General features: G+C 40.5%; 4 protein-coding genes across 5 annotated transcripts; 2 read left to right on the top strand and 2 right to left on the bottom strand.

Moving 5' to 3' along the window:
* The first annotated feature begins 580 nt into the window (after window positions 1-580).
* On the top strand, window positions 581-6,779 carry nr2c2ap (nuclear receptor 2C2-associated protein). Its single transcript, XM_069150138.1, has 5 exons — window positions 581-1,008; window positions 1,163-1,253; window positions 4,617-4,722; window positions 4,830-4,897; window positions 5,434-6,779. Exons 1-5 carry the CDS (start codon window positions 971-973, stop codon window positions 5,554-5,556), a joined length of 426 nt encoding a protein of 141 aa, XP_069006239.1. The 5' UTR covers window positions 581-970; the 3' UTR covers window positions 5,557-6,779.
* Window positions 6,780-6,864: 85 nt separating this feature from the next.
* On the bottom strand, window positions 6,865-8,802 carry rfxank (regulatory factor X-associated ankyrin-containing protein). Its single transcript, XM_069150137.1, has 9 exons — window positions 8,607-8,802; window positions 8,375-8,479; window positions 8,057-8,158; window positions 7,865-7,930; window positions 7,651-7,751; window positions 7,453-7,578; window positions 7,254-7,320; window positions 7,086-7,166; window positions 6,865-6,980 (listed from the first exon to the last, which is right to left on the bottom strand). Exons 2-9 carry the CDS (start codon window positions 8,472-8,474, stop codon window positions 6,928-6,930), a joined length of 696 nt encoding a protein of 231 aa, XP_069006238.1. The 5' UTR covers window positions 8,475-8,479; window positions 8,607-8,802; the 3' UTR covers window positions 6,865-6,927.
* Window positions 8,803-8,874: 72 nt separating this feature from the next.
* On the top strand, window positions 8,875-13,581 carry borcs8 (BLOC-1 related complex subunit 8). 2 transcript variants are annotated; one of them, XM_069150140.1, is made up of 6 exons: window positions 8,875-9,007; window positions 9,235-9,347; window positions 10,061-10,125; window positions 10,232-10,339; window positions 11,455-11,535; window positions 12,828-13,581. In XM_069150140.1, the coding sequence occupies exons 1-5, from the start codon at window positions 8,971-8,973 to the stop codon at window positions 11,522-11,524; spliced, it is 393 nt and encodes a 130-aa protein (XP_069006241.1). In that variant the 5' UTR covers window positions 8,875-8,970; the 3' UTR covers window positions 11,525-11,535; window positions 12,828-13,581. The 2 variants fall into 2 exon arrangements, with proteins under 2 accessions (XP_069006241.1, XP_069006240.1); XM_069150139.1 differs by lacking the exon at window positions 11,455-11,535 and having other exon boundaries at window positions 8,881-9,007.
* On the bottom strand, window positions 11,103-15,391 carry tmem221 (transmembrane protein 221). Its single transcript, XM_069150136.1, has 3 exons — window positions 14,778-15,391; window positions 13,376-13,461; window positions 11,103-12,659 (listed from the first exon to the last, which is right to left on the bottom strand). Exons 1-3 carry the CDS (start codon window positions 15,077-15,079, stop codon window positions 12,133-12,135), a joined length of 915 nt encoding a protein of 304 aa, XP_069006237.1. The 5' UTR covers window positions 15,080-15,391; the 3' UTR covers window positions 11,103-12,132.
* Window positions 15,392-15,803: the final 412 nt, after the last annotated feature.

Genomic DNA, 15,803 nt, shown 5'->3' on the forward strand with positions numbered 1-15,803 from the left:
TTTAAATCACAATTTATACTCAATCTCAGATGGTTGACAGAGGACTGCAGAAACTGCAGTGCAAACAACAGAATAATGTAAATCAAAGAAAGAAAGAGGAAGTGTGTGTGTGTGTGTGTGTGTGTGTGTGTGTGTGTGTGTGAGAGAGAGGGGGGGGAGGGGGGGCAAACCATATAATAGAGTCACTCTCCCCAACCCCCTGCGCAATTTTCACAGAGGCTGGGTTTCATCAGGTTTTGTATTTCAGACCTATTGATTATCTGCAGTGAGGGGGGACTGTGACAAAACCTCCGCAGGAGTTCTCCATCTGCAATGAGCCATGTGCCAAATACAGGCTATCGCGCGCGCGCGCGCGCGCACACACACACACACACACACACACGCTGCTCTCCTCTGTTATTGGTTCCGCGGTTATGAAACACACATAGGGATAGGCTCACTAATAAAAGATCGATCTGATATTTGTTGCTTCATGGGATTATCCAATCTGCTGTGTTATTCTAACACGCGTGGAACATCCGTGTCTTTTTCTCCCGTGTTAATAATCCGTTTGATACATTTTGAAGGTTGCCGGGTTGGCTGATCAATTCACCTTCAGCTACTGTGGTCCAGTCTTCCTGATCGATTCCCATCCCCCGTGACCTTTGAGTGTCACATGGACAGACAACAGTGAAGCTGCTGGACTCAACGCGGAGATGAAGAGCAGCCCAGCACCTCACTGTCACCTCGCTTAAAAGACTTGAATGAAGTTTGCTATTGTATGCTCTCAGCGACTGACGAAGATGAGCAAGACTTTGCCTCCTGCTTTGAACACCAACAACGCCTCCCTGCAATGAATAGTTTGACGGGTCGCTACTTCCATCTTGTGGCTGGAAGGAAAACAGCAAATTATTGATGTCGCTGTCGTAAAAAAAAATATCCCCACGTGCCTGCAACACTTTACGGTAAAGTGCGGTTTGAAGAAATCGACATGTCTTCCTCATTGATTTGCAGCGAAACTCAGAGCAGGTAACAAGAAATGTCGTGAAATGTGTTCATTAAAACGCATGTCATGTTATGTTATATTTGAAGGACGGTCTGTCATTAGTCCACGAAGGTTGCGCTTTCGTTGGAGCTCTTGTAAACCGCGTGAAGTTAACATGTTCTGTCGTTCCTGTTTCAGGGTGAGTTCAGTGCTCAACAGAGACGTGAAGCAGTATGGAAAGAAGTACATGTTTGACTGTAATGAAGAAACATGCTGGAACTCCGACCAGGTAAAAGCACAGCAGTTTTATATTACTTACTGTAAACTATGTATTTGCACTCTTGTTACTGTTCACCGCAAGAAAAAAGAAAAAAAACTTTGTTTTGTCTCCTCTATGCTGCCGTGACGAGAAACGGATGAAAGACCTTGATACAATAATCATAGTGGACTCATTCAGTCTGATTAAACATGATAAAAAAAAAAAATAAAAAAAGAGCCAAATGTTTTCTCCAAACATATAATAATTGTGGGCAGTTGGTGGAAGAGGTATTCAGATCCTTTAATGAAGTAAAAATGCCAATACAGAAATATATTTGCAGCAGAATGTAGGGAAAGTATTCTTCTAAACCTGCTGGTTTGGTCTCAATGACTGATATATTGTTATACATGACGTCATAAAATGATTAATAGTGAAGCATCAGTGTGTAAGCAGCATGTAGCTGCTGCAGGTGGAGCTGGTTTGAACTACTTTACAGTGGGTACGGAAAGTATTCAGACCCCTTTACATGTTTCACTCTTTGTTTCATTGCAGCCATTTGCTAAAATCAAAAAAGTTCATTTTATTTCTCATTAATGTACACTAAGCACCCCATGTTGACAGAAAAAAACAAATGTAGAAATTTGTGCAAATTTATTAAAAAAGAAAAACTGAAATATCACATGGTCATAAGTATTCAGACCCTTTGCTGTGACACTCATATTTAACTCACATGCTGTCCATTTCTTCTGATCCTCCTTGAGATGGTTCTACTCCTTCATTGGAGTCCAGCTGTGTTTAATTAAACTGATTGGACTTGATTAGGAAAGGCACACACCTGTCTATATAAGACCTTACAGCTTACAGTGCATGTCAGAGCAAATGAGAATCATGAGGTCGAAGGAACTGTCCAAGGAGCTCAGAGACAGAATTGTGGCAAGGCACAGATCTGGCCAAGGTTACAAAATAATTTCTGCAGCACTCAAGGTTCCTAAGAGCACAGTGGCCTCCATAATCCTTAAATGGAAGAAGTTTGGGACGACCAGAACTCTTCCTAGACCTGGCCGTCCAGCCAAACTGAGCAATCGTGGGAGAAGAGCCTTGGTGAGAGAGGTAAAGAAGAACCCAAAGATCACTGTGGCTGAGCTCCAGAGATGCAGAAGGGAGATGGGAGAAAGTTCCACAAAGTCAACTATCACTGCAGCCCTCCACCAGTCGGGGCTTTATGGCAGAGTGGCCCGACGGAAGCCTCTTCTCAGTGCAAGACATATGAAAGCCCGCATAGAGTTTGCCAAAAAACACATGAAGGACTCCCAGACTATGAGAAATAAGATTCTCTGGTCTGATGAGACCAAGATTGAACTTTTTGGCATTAATTCTAAGCGGTATGTGTGGAGAAAACCAGGCACTGCTCATCACCTGCCCAATACAATCCCAACAGTGAAACATGGTGGTGGCAGCATCATGCTATGGGGGTGTTTTTCAGCTGCAGGGACAGGACGACTGGTTGCAATTGAAGGAAAGATGAATGCGGCCAAGTACAGAGATATCCTGGAAGAAAACCTCTTCCAGAGTGCTCTGGACCTCAGACTGGGCCGAAGGTTCACCTTCCAACAAGACAATGACCCTAAGCACACAGCTAAAATAACAAAGGAGTGGCTTCGGAACAACTCTGCGACCATTCTTGACTGGCCCAGCCAGAGCTCTGACCTAAACCCAATTGAGCATCTCTGGAGAGACCTGAAAATGGCTGTCCACCAACGTTCACCATCCAACCTGACGGAACTGGAGAGGATCTGCAAGGAAGAATGGCAGAGGATCCCCAAATCCAGGTGTGAAAAGCTTGTTGCATCATTCCCAAGAAGACTCATGGCTGTACTGGCTCAAAAGGGTGCTTCTACTCAATACTGAGCAAAGGGTCTGAATACTTATGACCATGTGATATTTCAGTTTTTCTTTTTTAATAAATTTGCACAAATTTCTACATTTGTTTTTTTGTCAAGATGGGGTGCTGAGTGTACATTAATGAGAAATAAAATGAACTTTTTTGATTTTAGCAAATGGCTGCAATGAAGCAAAGAGTGAAAAATTTAAAGGGGTCTGAATACTTTCCGTACCCACTGTATATCCAGGGACAGCACATAAATCCGAGGGGTCCTCGGATTACTGGGAGAGGAATGTTTTGGTGGGTTTTTTTAATTGTATTTTTTTTCCCTCTAATCCTTGATTTCTAGTGAGGTATTGGATCATTTGAGCATTTATTGAAATGAAACCTTGTGAAATTTAGAGGGAAAAATGTGACCTCGACTACACACTGCTTCCATAAGACGTCAAAAGACAAACTGATTGGAAACCACTCGTTAAATTTTTACTTGATATGTTGTAATTTAAAGATTATTTTATTCATTGTGCCAAATCTTCATCTGAAAAATAAAGCTGTCAAATAAATGGAATGGAAGTATAAAGTATCATTTAAATGGGAATATAAGTACCTCAAAACTGTACTTGGGCACAGTACTTAAGTAAATATAGTTGGTTACTTTACTATCAATGGTTATAGTTCTGAATCTGTTTGACCACTGACCACAACATCAATAGCACAATCAAAACTTTTCAATCTGCATGCTGATTGTTCCAACTCTTTGTGACATTTAATTTTGTCACCTTTTGTTGGAAAAAATTACTCAGAGGCTTGGTTCAAAATCAAACATATTAGACATTTATTCTTGCAAGAAGGAGCAAATACATGCACCCTCAAAGAGAGGTGTCCAGCATTGTTCCCAGATCTCCTCCGTAGGGCAGCTTTTATACAGTGTGACAAACAGTTGCCAGTCACTCCCATTCGCTTTGTATCTGCTTTCGTATGGTAATACTGAGTTGGGTCACAAGATAAAGACACAAGGGAGTCGTCAATTAGATGCGGAAAGTAAAACAAAAAGGAATCACTTGCAAATAAGAGAGAAAACCAAAGAAACTTTTCAGAGCCTGCTTGACAAGACTTTCCGGAGCCACAATGCAAACAAGAGGAAGAGACAAATCTTTTTTTCCATCACCTTTCTTGTGTGAATTAATTATATAATTTAACTTAAATTACAATAGGGGCTAAAACTAACAATAAACAATCTTGTTCTGTATCAACTCATCTGGCTTTTTCTTTCTCGATAAATTGATTAATAGTTTGGTCTGTAAAACATTAGAAAACTGAAATATGCCCATCACAATTTCCTAGAGCTCAAGATTATGTCATTAAATGTCTCTAGCTCTGATCAATCAAAACTATGATGTAAGACGAGAAAAAGCAACAAATCTGCAAATTTTACACCATAAGATGATGTTGGTCAGCTGGATGTTATACCTTCACAGCGAGTTGTTATCAGTGTCATTTATCTGTGGCAGGGTGAACGTCAGTGGGTGTCTCTGGAGTTTCCCAAGTCTGTCAGAGTGTCAGAGTTAAAGATCCAATTCCAAGGAGGCTTCTCGGCAAAGACATGCAGCATAAAAGGTAAAAATCTGGTAATTATATATATTGATGTCATCATCATTTTAAAGTTTCCTACTGCAGGTGAGACGAGATCATGTTCGTTATTTGCGGCGGGTTGTTTTCTGCAGGTTCCCCAAAGGATGGAGACTTCACAGAGCTCAGCCATTTTTACCCAGAGGACGACCACTCTCTCCAGATATCCTTCACTGTCACTATGCAGCATTTGCAGGACGAGAACTCAACAATAAGTGGGAAATTCTAGTCCACAAATCTGGTCAATCCTGTGATGGATTTTTGTTTTCATTTTAATGGTAAATCAGGGAGCAACTTTTGAAAATAATAAACCTGATGTTTTCGACAACACATTATTTACCAGCCACTGTATGATATAAATGTTGAACTAACTATTGATTTAACTGAAGTAATGCATAAATCATGGTTAAACAAATCAGACATTGATGATGTAATGATGTAAATAATCTTTAAATTGAAAAAAAAAAAATTGTTTCAGGCAACCGTTGTGATCTTTAAACAGTTAAAGTAAAATGAAATGCAATTCTGTTTTAAATCATTATATTTAGTCTACCAGTGATATTACAGCAGCTCCAGCTGTACCTGTCACTCTGTTTCCTGTTGCTGTTCTAGTTGGTTCATAATAAGCAACAGACAATATTTTCTTGGATATGCTTTCCATTATGACCGTGCTTATCTCGTTCTTAACTCCACACCCACAGCTTTCCCATACAGGAGGCCCCTGCAGTGGACAGAGTCAAAATAATGTTTGAGAATAGTGCTGACTTTTTTGGGAGAATTATTGTTTATTCCTTGGATGTCCTGGGGGAAAGAGGCTCGTGACCATTTTTTTTTTACACGTTTTTTTTAAAAATCCTCTCATGAGAGAGGAAATGACCCCCAAGTGAAGCACAGGATGGAGGATGGTGTGGTGGCACTTGGGGAAACATGTCATCTACACTGCCACCTTGTGAACTGAAGTGGATGTGGCCTTTTTTGGTATGAATGCTTTCAGGAATCCGTCTGGCAATCTCACTCTTCTTTACTGAAACACAGAGTGCTTTGCAAGTTTTGATTGCAGACTTAATGGGTTTTCTGTGATCATAAGAGCACTTGTAATCCATTCGTTATACCTACAGTATATCACTGGTTAACAATCGTTTTATCCCATGCTGAATCCAAATATATATTCAGAATTTCTCTATAGCCTATTGCTCTTTTTTTTCACTCCTGTAAACTGGCATGAAAGAGCAGTGGAGCCCGTAACACTATTGCTGGACACTGTAGGGAGTTGTTCCGAGGGCCACATATCGGTGAAAATCCCACATTTTAGAAGTACGTTTGTATATTATTTTAAGTGTAACAATAGCCCTATTTATGAGTAAGTAATACATGCGTTGTCACTTCAAAACCATGCCTGATAGAAAAATTCTAAAAATGCATTTAGATTCACTGTTTAAAAAAAAAAAAAAGGTCTACCTAATTTAGTTTGTGGGACAAAAAAGGTTTTTGTTTTTTTCTTACCCAGTGTCAATGTGCTTTGGAATTAAAGCGCAATGCCATTATAAAAATATTTTTTTATTTAGAACTTGTTGAGGCGGCACAGTGGTTAGCATTGTCACCTCACAGGGAAGAGGTTGCGGGTTTGAATCCGGGCCCAGGCCTTTCTGTGTGGAGTTTGCATGTTCCCTGTGCCTGTGTGGGTTCTCTCCGGGTACTCCGGCTTCCTCCCACCGTCCAAAAACATGCATCTCAGGTGAACTGGTGATTCTACAAACGCCGTAGGTGTGAATGAGAGCGTGAATGATCTTTGTTTCCATCTGTCTCTGTGATGGACTGGCGACCTGTCCATGATGTACCCTGCCTTCGCCCAAAGTGAGCAGGGATAAGCTCCAGCCCCCCTGTGATCAGGATAAAGTGGGTACAGATGGTGGATGGATAGAACTTGTTTACTGCCTATTCTTTGCTGCCAAACTAAATAATTCACATTTTAGTCCTTATTTGTACACAGTTTTTGTGCATTGTAACGCATACAAAGTGGAATAAACAGTTTACAAATTGATAAATGCAGCTTACTGTTTAAATGTCTCTGCACATGTACTGATCTGTCATAATGACTGTTGTGACACGTTTTTATCTCGCAGCAGATGCTAACTGGTTGTGGATTTGAGATCACCCATGTCAAACTGTCCTTTTTATTTACTTCAACTTGTGTCATGTTGGTGGCTTGTAGAGTTTCAGGATATGGACCTCCAACACTTTCTGAACTAGAAAACAAAAGACAATGAACTGTTCATTTAGCAAAAAAGTTTTTACAGTTACTTCTTACAAAAATCAAATATATTTGTCAGGTAGAAAAACACAGTTCTTACTTTTTTTGTGTCCAAGGGCAACAGCTAAGGCCATTGGACTGTAACCAGAGTCAGACTCGATGGTCATGTCTGCTCCTTTGTCTGAAAGAGAGCACGTGAATGGGAATGAATAAAACATTCAAATAGAGTTAGCCAGAATTTATCATGACTTGTCGACATGCAGTGTACCTAGTAGTGCCTCGACACATTTGATATGATTCCCTCGTACAGCATAAAGAAGAGGAGTTCCACCATTCTGAGAATAAAATACAGTCTTCATTAATAACATCATAAGAATTACATTGTAATTGCACGCCAATTTGTAATAAATGATTTCCCATTAAATCTCATATATTTATGATGGCAAGTTATGAAGGCATAACTCTACCCAGTCATAAGTGTTAATATCCACTCCGTGTGTGAGAAGAGACTCAACAATGTCGACATAACCTCCAGAGCTGGCCAGCGTCAGGGCACTCTCTCGCTCCCTTGCAATAGTTTTGGGGTCTGCACCCTGAAACGCAAAGTCCAGAAACATCAGAGAAAGTGCATTTTGTCTTCATGACATGCATGTCTCGCTTCTAACCTTTTCTAAGAGAAGGTCCACCACTGCTTTCTCTCCAAACGCCGCTGCCCACATGAGAGGCGTGAAGCCTCGTTCATCCTGTCTGCTAAGCAGTGAACCATCTGCACGATGAAGCAGATTAAAGTCCATCAGTAGGATAATATGCGGTTTAAGTCTTGTTAAAAGAAAATGCATGGGGATATGTCTTAGAATGCTTTTTATGGTGATTTCTTACCTTTACTCAGATGTGCAGCCACTTGTGAAACTTCACCTTGAGCTGCCAGCTGGTGTATGGACAGAGCTGATGGGGGTATGTGTATATTTAAGAAAAGTTTAAAAAAAAAAAAAAAAAAAAAAAAAAAAAAGTTTATATAGTCGAGATAATGGAGATGCTTGTCCAGTACCATAGCATCGTTGCAGTACTTACAGTCTAATGTTGCTGGCCGCACTGTAATCTCATTCCCACGCTGCTTGTTGGTCAGAGTGGTGGAGTGTTTAAACGCATCATCTTCATCCACATCCATATTCTCTGGAAACACCAGCCCCATCAGATAAATTAGAGCCACGTCATTGAAATCAACACATTGAAGCTACTGTGCAAATGGTCAGTTTACTGATTATTTACAATCTAAATGATCAGTTTAAAACTGCAAACATCAGGTGACTTTAGGTGTTACACAGAAATGGATAATAGGCTACGTCAAGAAAGTGACCACAGATTCACTTTTATTTAAGGAGGAAATACCATTGGACCTCTCGTCTCTTGAATTGGAGGGACATGCATCAACGCGAGATGGCTGAACATGTTGGCCATCTGCAACATCATCATCACCTCTGGCCTCCATGATCACTGCGATAAAAAAAAAAAAAACAAGAAGCGAACTACTGAATCATGTGGCCCAGCCATCAAGAAAAAGTTGGCCAAATTGGTTTATTCATAAAGCAAATTAAAAAAAAAAAAAAAAAAATCCACTCACCACATCTAGCCCCACAGTTTAAATTGCGCTTACTTCCTTTTGGTTAAACTGAAAGTAAAAAAATTCAGATCACATCATAATGGATCTTGCTGGTCTCCGAAGTGTGCCGAGAGTACATTACTAGTCGCACAGTTGATTAACTTAACAATATACTAATTATTTTACCAAAGAGAAAAGACATGTTTGAATCAGCCCGTGTAAGCGTTTCTGACAATCTTTGAGATAAGAACTTTGTTTCATGATCGGTATTTCTGTCCGGAATATTATCGTGTGGCACACGATAACAATAATACGGAAGAAGTAGGAATCAGGTGACACCACCGGTGTACAGCTTTGCGTTGTCAGTTTCAAACAAGCCTGCATCATGGAGGATCAGGAGATGCAACTGAAAGTTAGACGAGGTAAACATGAGCTCAATAAACCATTAAACAACTTACCTCACTGTTTACCTGGCGACGCTGTTAGCGGAGACTAGCCTCTACGCTAACGCTAGCCAATTATTGCGTTGCCATTCGTCCATGTTCTGTCCAGCGTTTTTTTTTGTTTTGTTTTTTTTGATCCATTTCATCATTATTTTTCTAACACGGGGGCATGTGTTCTGTGCACTTGTTGTACTTTGAATCTACAGTGACTGACAAATTCACGGAGAGCATGTACGTCCTGGCTAACGAGCCGTCAGTGGCTCTCTACAGACTGCAGGAGCACGTCAGGAGGTCGCTGCCAGAACTGGTTCAACACAAGGTACTCACCCTGTGTCATGTTGTAAATGTAAAACCTACACTGAAACAATGGAGGGGAAAGTCACCTCGAAACATAGCGTCCCTTCCCCCTCCCTCGTGTTATTCCCCAAAAAAAACCTCAGCCAGGAAACTTTGTTCTCTAAAATCTGCATGTCAAAGCATTGATGAGTGGATTACGTCATCAGATCACGGGTTGCTGTACAAACCTTTTTCCATTTTTTAATTTTTTTTTTTTTTTTTTATCAGTAATCTATCGGAGCATTTCTACTCACAAAGTTGTGAACGCTATAAAAAATACTGGGCAGTTCATATGGGCTTTAATTGTGAACATTGTTAACACCGCCACCTTCACAAGTCTGCTGACCTGCTCCTTATTCTTACACTCTGTGACATCATCAGTTTGCTTCAAACAGTTTTGCATTTTCCCTTCTTGTTTTCTTCAACGACGTTTTTTTTTTTTAATTATTTTACTTATATTGAAGCCGAAAAAGCCTTTCTGTTATTGACATTGACATTCATATTATTGAGTGTGTTAGTGTGATTTTGTGTGTATGTAAAACATGCTGTCAAATCATTGTTTTGTTTTTTTCTTGGACTGCGAGCTAAAGATCTAAACTGTGTCCTGTTATTACACATTTATACCATAATGAAGGTGAATATTTATATAAGGTAAATAATATATATATATTCAATTATTTTTATTTTATTACATAGACAGATATGCAGAGTTGGGAGGAGCAAAGTCAAGGAGCCATCTACACTGTGGAGTATGCATGCAGGTGAGATAAAAAAAAAAAACTAAAAAAAAAACCTCCATGTTAGCTCAACCCCACCTGCCCAGTGCCCTGACTGTTAACACCCGCATTGATCTGCTGGTTTTTGCAGTGCCGTGAAGAGCATGACGAACAGCAGCTTATATTTCAAAAACATTGACGGCCTGCTCCGTCAAGCCATCAGCATGAAGGAACAGATTAGTAGCTCTCAAGGACGCAGGTAAGCTACAGTAGTGAATATGTTCACATGATGGTGGTCAAAGCGTCGGGGTGGGAACTACGACATTGTTTAAGATTTTACTGACATCAAGCGTAGCGAAAGAACAACTCTCAAAGAACATATTTGCTCCCTATTTTGACGTTTGGAAGGTGCCTGGGTCGACAAACTTAACCATCACTCATGAGTCCACTCATTTTCTTTTGTCAGATTTATTTTCCTTCTCATTAATTATCCATAGTAACTTTTTCTTACTGTTCCACAAACAAAGGAGTTTTTTCTAACCAGATGACAAACATAACATATGGATGTCAAAGTGAAATGAAAACAACTTAGATTTAGCATCATCAAGTGGTCAATAAACTGTGTTGCTACAAACCAAAGAACTCCAACTAACTTGACAGCTCCGCTTCTTTATAGCAGCTCGTACAATTACTCAGTGTATCGCCTCAATTAGCTGATTGTCAAAAGGGATATTTTTATAATCCACATTCCAACAACAATGCATTGACACAAGTCATAATAGTCTATTTCTTCACCACATATTTCACTATATTTCTGCAGAATTTATCAAAATAAGTAAGTATCAAGTGTTTTTGTAATCTTCACATTAATGGTATCATTATTAGTCAAATCATCAGATAGAGGCATTGCTGTTTGGCGGTCCGAACAGTTGTTACGGTACATTTAAGTCAACTCTTCAATGTGCGACTGATACATCCTTATAGCTGCTTCAAAATATTAGTCATTACCCCCCCCCCCCCCCTCCTCCCCCAGAAGTGTGAAAGAGCCACTCCTTGTGCTTTCACATTTTCAGTGACTCACTCAAGTCTCCGGAGTTTTTATTTTTTTGCTCCACATCATAACTTTGTTTATGTAACAGCTTCATTTCTGTTTGTATTATTTACTTCATCATTAAGATTAACTTGTATCCCTTCATGTTTTCGTTTGCCTTTCATTTTATGCCAACTTATTCCCTCAGGAACTGCAAAATCATTTATCATCCCTGTTTTCAATTATTTGGGAGCTTCATCTTTTCTGTTCTGTTCTATTTTTTTTTTTTTAATTTTTTTTTTTTTTTTTTTTTTTTTATTTTTTTCACTGACACCTGCATTCAGCGCACATGATGTGACCCCCTCTTGCAGCCCCCATGTCTCTGCTCCACATGCCCCATCCACTCCCTCATGATCATGTCCAAGGTTAGTAGTCCCTCCAGGCTTGATATAATTTGAATTATTTGAAATGAGTGAAATGTACATTTAAATGAATTTTTAAGATAAACAGGTTGTTGTGACCATTATTTTAATATCTTGTGTTCAAAACCATCTATTTTCCTAATTAAGCATTATATTGATGAATTTGTTTGTTTAAGGTTTATGTGAAATAATTTTTGAACAAATAACAAAACACATCTGCAAATTGTGGAAATATATCTGGCAAAAAGCCAAATATAGTAATATTTATATTATTATAGAGAAAGCTATAAATCTGCAAGATTGATGCTTGAGTGGCATTGGCGTGTACAATTTGAGATTTAACTTCATTCATACAAAACACTACAAATTATACAAGCTCTTTTCCACCAAGTTAAAAATGCTTTATAGCCTGAGTCTGAGAAGTAAGTTGATAAAGGTGAAAATTTTATCTCAGTCTCATTTTGTCTGCAATCCGTTAGGATAAACAGTGGAATATGTTCAAGCTAGCAGTTCTACATATGCACTGGGCTCTCACGTTGGCCTCCTCGTGCAGTACATGAAGGTCTTTAGTCTTAAACCAGGAGCTCCTCTCAATTCATTTCAAACAAGAGTCGAGTCTTTTGCAGAAATCCCTGACTTGCGTGCGAGGACGCTTCTCATCTCATTGTTGACCCCGTTCCAGGGTTTAACCTGCGCCTGTAGTAAACCGGATTCCGTAGACAGGGTTCTGTGCATTCGAGGGCAGCTCCCACCACTGCTGTAACCGTCTTTGTCACTAGAGAGGCCCTGTGAGCCTCGAGCGGGGGAGTACTGCTCTTGCTGAAACTCTTCTCGCTGTCTTGGGTAGGAGATCTGATGCTGAATGTGAGACTGGCTGCGGTGCATCCGCGGCTTGTCCACGCCAATTTTTAGCTCGCAGTGCCGAGAGACAGGCGCGCTGCTTCTTCTGTGGTCGTTCTGGTAGAGAGTGTCAAGGTGGTCGCCGTGATGGTGCTTAGCTGTATTGGAAGCTTTGACTAGAGAGTGTATCACAGCCACCAGCAGTATCAGGATCCCAGAGGAGAGAACGCAGGCACTGGCAATGCCTGTCTCCATCTCAAAAATTAGGAGCATGAAGATGGACATGGCTGCGAAGAAAGAGAAGAGGGTGGTAGAAAAAAAAAAAGATCATTTATGCGTACAGAAACACTCAATAATTTTCTCTCGGGCCAGCACACAGTTTTGAGCTGTATTGGGCCAAATAACTGCAAACAAAGTTGCTTTCTTTATTCAGGTTGTCCTGTGTTTGTCTGCAGGAAAAGGACCATGGACTCGGGCGTGCTGAAGGAGGGGGCAGAAAAGCACAGCTCTGGGATGTCTTCCTGAGTCTGCGGTGTTGCCTCCTCGGACTCTCACTCTGCTACCTATTGATTGTGGCTGAAGTGGGGTCACAGGGGCGACACCTCCTTATCACAATGGAGTGACTGCCTCCAGTAACACACATCCCCTCCCCTCTCCTAGTACAAGCCACTCAGTGGAACAGAGCACCCCAGCGCTGCCAGGTTCAGCATTAAAAACACTTAAGTCATGGCTGCTCAAAGAATGCATTGTTCTCTTGGATTCTCTGGACAGATCAGGCAGAACGCAGCACGCTGTTTTGCCTCTGCTGTTGGAAATCCACTGCAATGTTTTGGACACTACTTTTTGAGGTTTTAGTTTATTGTTAAAGGTGAATGTCTAAAAAGTAGCCTGCATGCCAGTTTGGGCAATATAAGCCAACAGAGACAATTACCTCTTAAAAAAAAAAAAAAAAGAAAATCTCTGTACATATATACACGTGTCTTTTCTAGCCTTTTGTTCTTACCTGCCAAATAGACAGAAACCCCCAGGCAGAAGAGTCCAATAGCCACATGGCGTACAGCTCTGCTATCCAAAAGGAACCAGTCTGCTCTGTTGAGAAAAGAATGTAACGGCTCAGACATTTTTAAATGTAATTAGTGCATAAATTAAAACGGTTAAAAATGTTGGGGTTTTTTTTGTTGGTTTGTTTTGCTATAAAATTTAACTATTTGTGTTCTGTCGTTTTTTTCTCCTCATGAATTTGTGCTGTAAATCTTTTCATTATTAGTTATTTGTATATGGTTAAATGTTCCTTTTTTTTGTGGATCTCATTATTATTCACATTTTCTTGGAATGTCCCCTCTGTCAGTAGGGAGGTCCCGGAGTATGCTGTTGGATTTGTAAACCGACGTGGGAAAGGGCCAGCTAGAGGCCGTGTGCTGAGTGCATAATGAGCGGATGGCCATTGTTTAGATGGGATTCATAAGAGTTGAGAGGTGGGGGTTGACCAGCAGCTTTGCAGTGTGGGCCTCTGCACTCTGACACACAAGGTAGCCCCTTTTATGCCCTCCCAAACTATGTTTCCTTTTCATGAAACCTAAAAGTTTAATTTATTAGCCAGGATAAGGCTGTGGCTTACTGGGTTAACAACTAAAGATGGTGTGGCACAAGGAGAAACGCATAACAAACAGATTACTGTCCATGTTTAGCAGCAGTGTTGTACACCGACTGTGCGACCAGAAAATAGGGACTCGTGTGGGATGTAGTGCAGAGCTATAGTCTTGTAACAAATGTGTTTCAAAAGGCACTGGTTGAATTTTGGGGTTTTCATCGGAGGCTGTACTTTGTGATGGTATTCATTTTGCTTTTTAAAATGACATGTTTATGTCAGTTACATGCATGGAGAAATATTTAAATAGAATCATCTTACAATACAATGGAAACCTTTGCGACACCACAAACTACTGCCTCAAGATAAAGCAACATCACTTTGCCTCAACAACAGTAAAAGAAAAAAATGTATGAACTACACAGATGCCTATAGCACTTGAATTTAAATGATAGACATTTTGTCAAACAGTACTCATTATGTCAATTTTTTCAGTGACAATAGCAATCATAAAAGGCTCGAATGTAATTAAATAATAGCATTTAATGTCCTTTAAACTACAACAATAGCTTAAGTTTGCTTACATTAATTCAAACTTTTCAGCTGCGTGAGACAGATTGCGCTATTTCTTCGTAAATGGGGGTTTTCTGGCAGTTTGGGATAAACTAACAGGCTCAAAGATGAATCACAAGCGACCGTAACTACGTGTCTCTGCACAATTTGGGTCAACAGGAGCTGACATAATGACAGAGCTGCTGCAGCTGCAGGGGTTTTCTCACCGCTGGTGGAGGAGCTGCGGTGCACACAGGCCAAATACCTTTCAGTGTCCTGCTCTCCTCTGCACACCTCGGTTGAAAAGTAGCTGTGGAGGAGACACACCGCCACGGAGCTCAGGTTGAGGGTGAGGGACAGGGCGGAGAGCACCGTGGAGACCGGCAGCAGGACTGCCCAGACATGAGCGGGTATGACGGAGGCGGTGGAAGGGGGCGAATCCTTCACCGCCGTCTGTTGCGACTGCAGCTGGAAAATCAAAATCACCGATAAAACAGACATGATGGCCGATAAAATCCCCAGCAAAGACAGGACGAGCAAGGACCGCTGGCTGTACTTTTGCGTCATGTTTATCGTCTTGTTTTATCCAGAGAAAAGAAAAAGGTTTCCTCTCCCGGGTTAAACGCAGCTCCCCAGCGATCCTAAATTCCCAAAAAGTGCGCTGGCATGGCTGTGTGTGTGTAAAAAAAAAAAAAAGTTGATTGGTTTCCTCCTCAATATGGATTTTAGCAGTAGTTAACGTGTTGTTGTGCAGCACCCCGCATGCAACCCCGGCTGAGCATGTGATGGGTTTTAAATCCCCAGATTAAAAAGTTGGCCACAACAATGGACTTTTTCTCTTGGATCGTCGGAAACAATGCCCTGACGTGCTCGCGGGAGAGGCAGAGCTCACTGACTGAACACAAAACACCGTCACAACAAAGGACATTAAACGTTCGTGCCATCCCACGATGAGTCAATGAAAACGTGCAGTTGTTTTTAATGGTTTTGTGCACAAAAATAAACTTTTAAAAATATCACCATCAATTTCAAATTTACGCTTGAAATATCAAAAGTAGAGGCAGCATTGGTATGATGATAATAGGCACGCGTCCAATTTTAGATTAGCCTCTTATGCTGTAATGTAGACTGCTATCCTCATGAAGTGATTAAAGGATTACTGCAACCCTTTTAACAGGCTATTTGACTGCCTGTTGTCAAGAGAAAAACGGAGGTGCACTACATATGATGATAATAATAATAATAATAATAATAATAATAATAATAATAATATGATTTAAAGTGACAATAA

This window comes from Embiotoca jacksoni, unplaced genomic scaffold, assembly GCF_022577435.1.
Source record: "Embiotoca jacksoni isolate LCO1_2020_lvr unplaced genomic scaffold, fEmbJac1.0.p SCAF_16, whole genome shotgun sequence".
NCBI classification, from domain to species: domain Eukaryota; kingdom Metazoa; phylum Chordata; class Actinopteri; family Embiotocidae; genus Embiotoca; species Embiotoca jacksoni.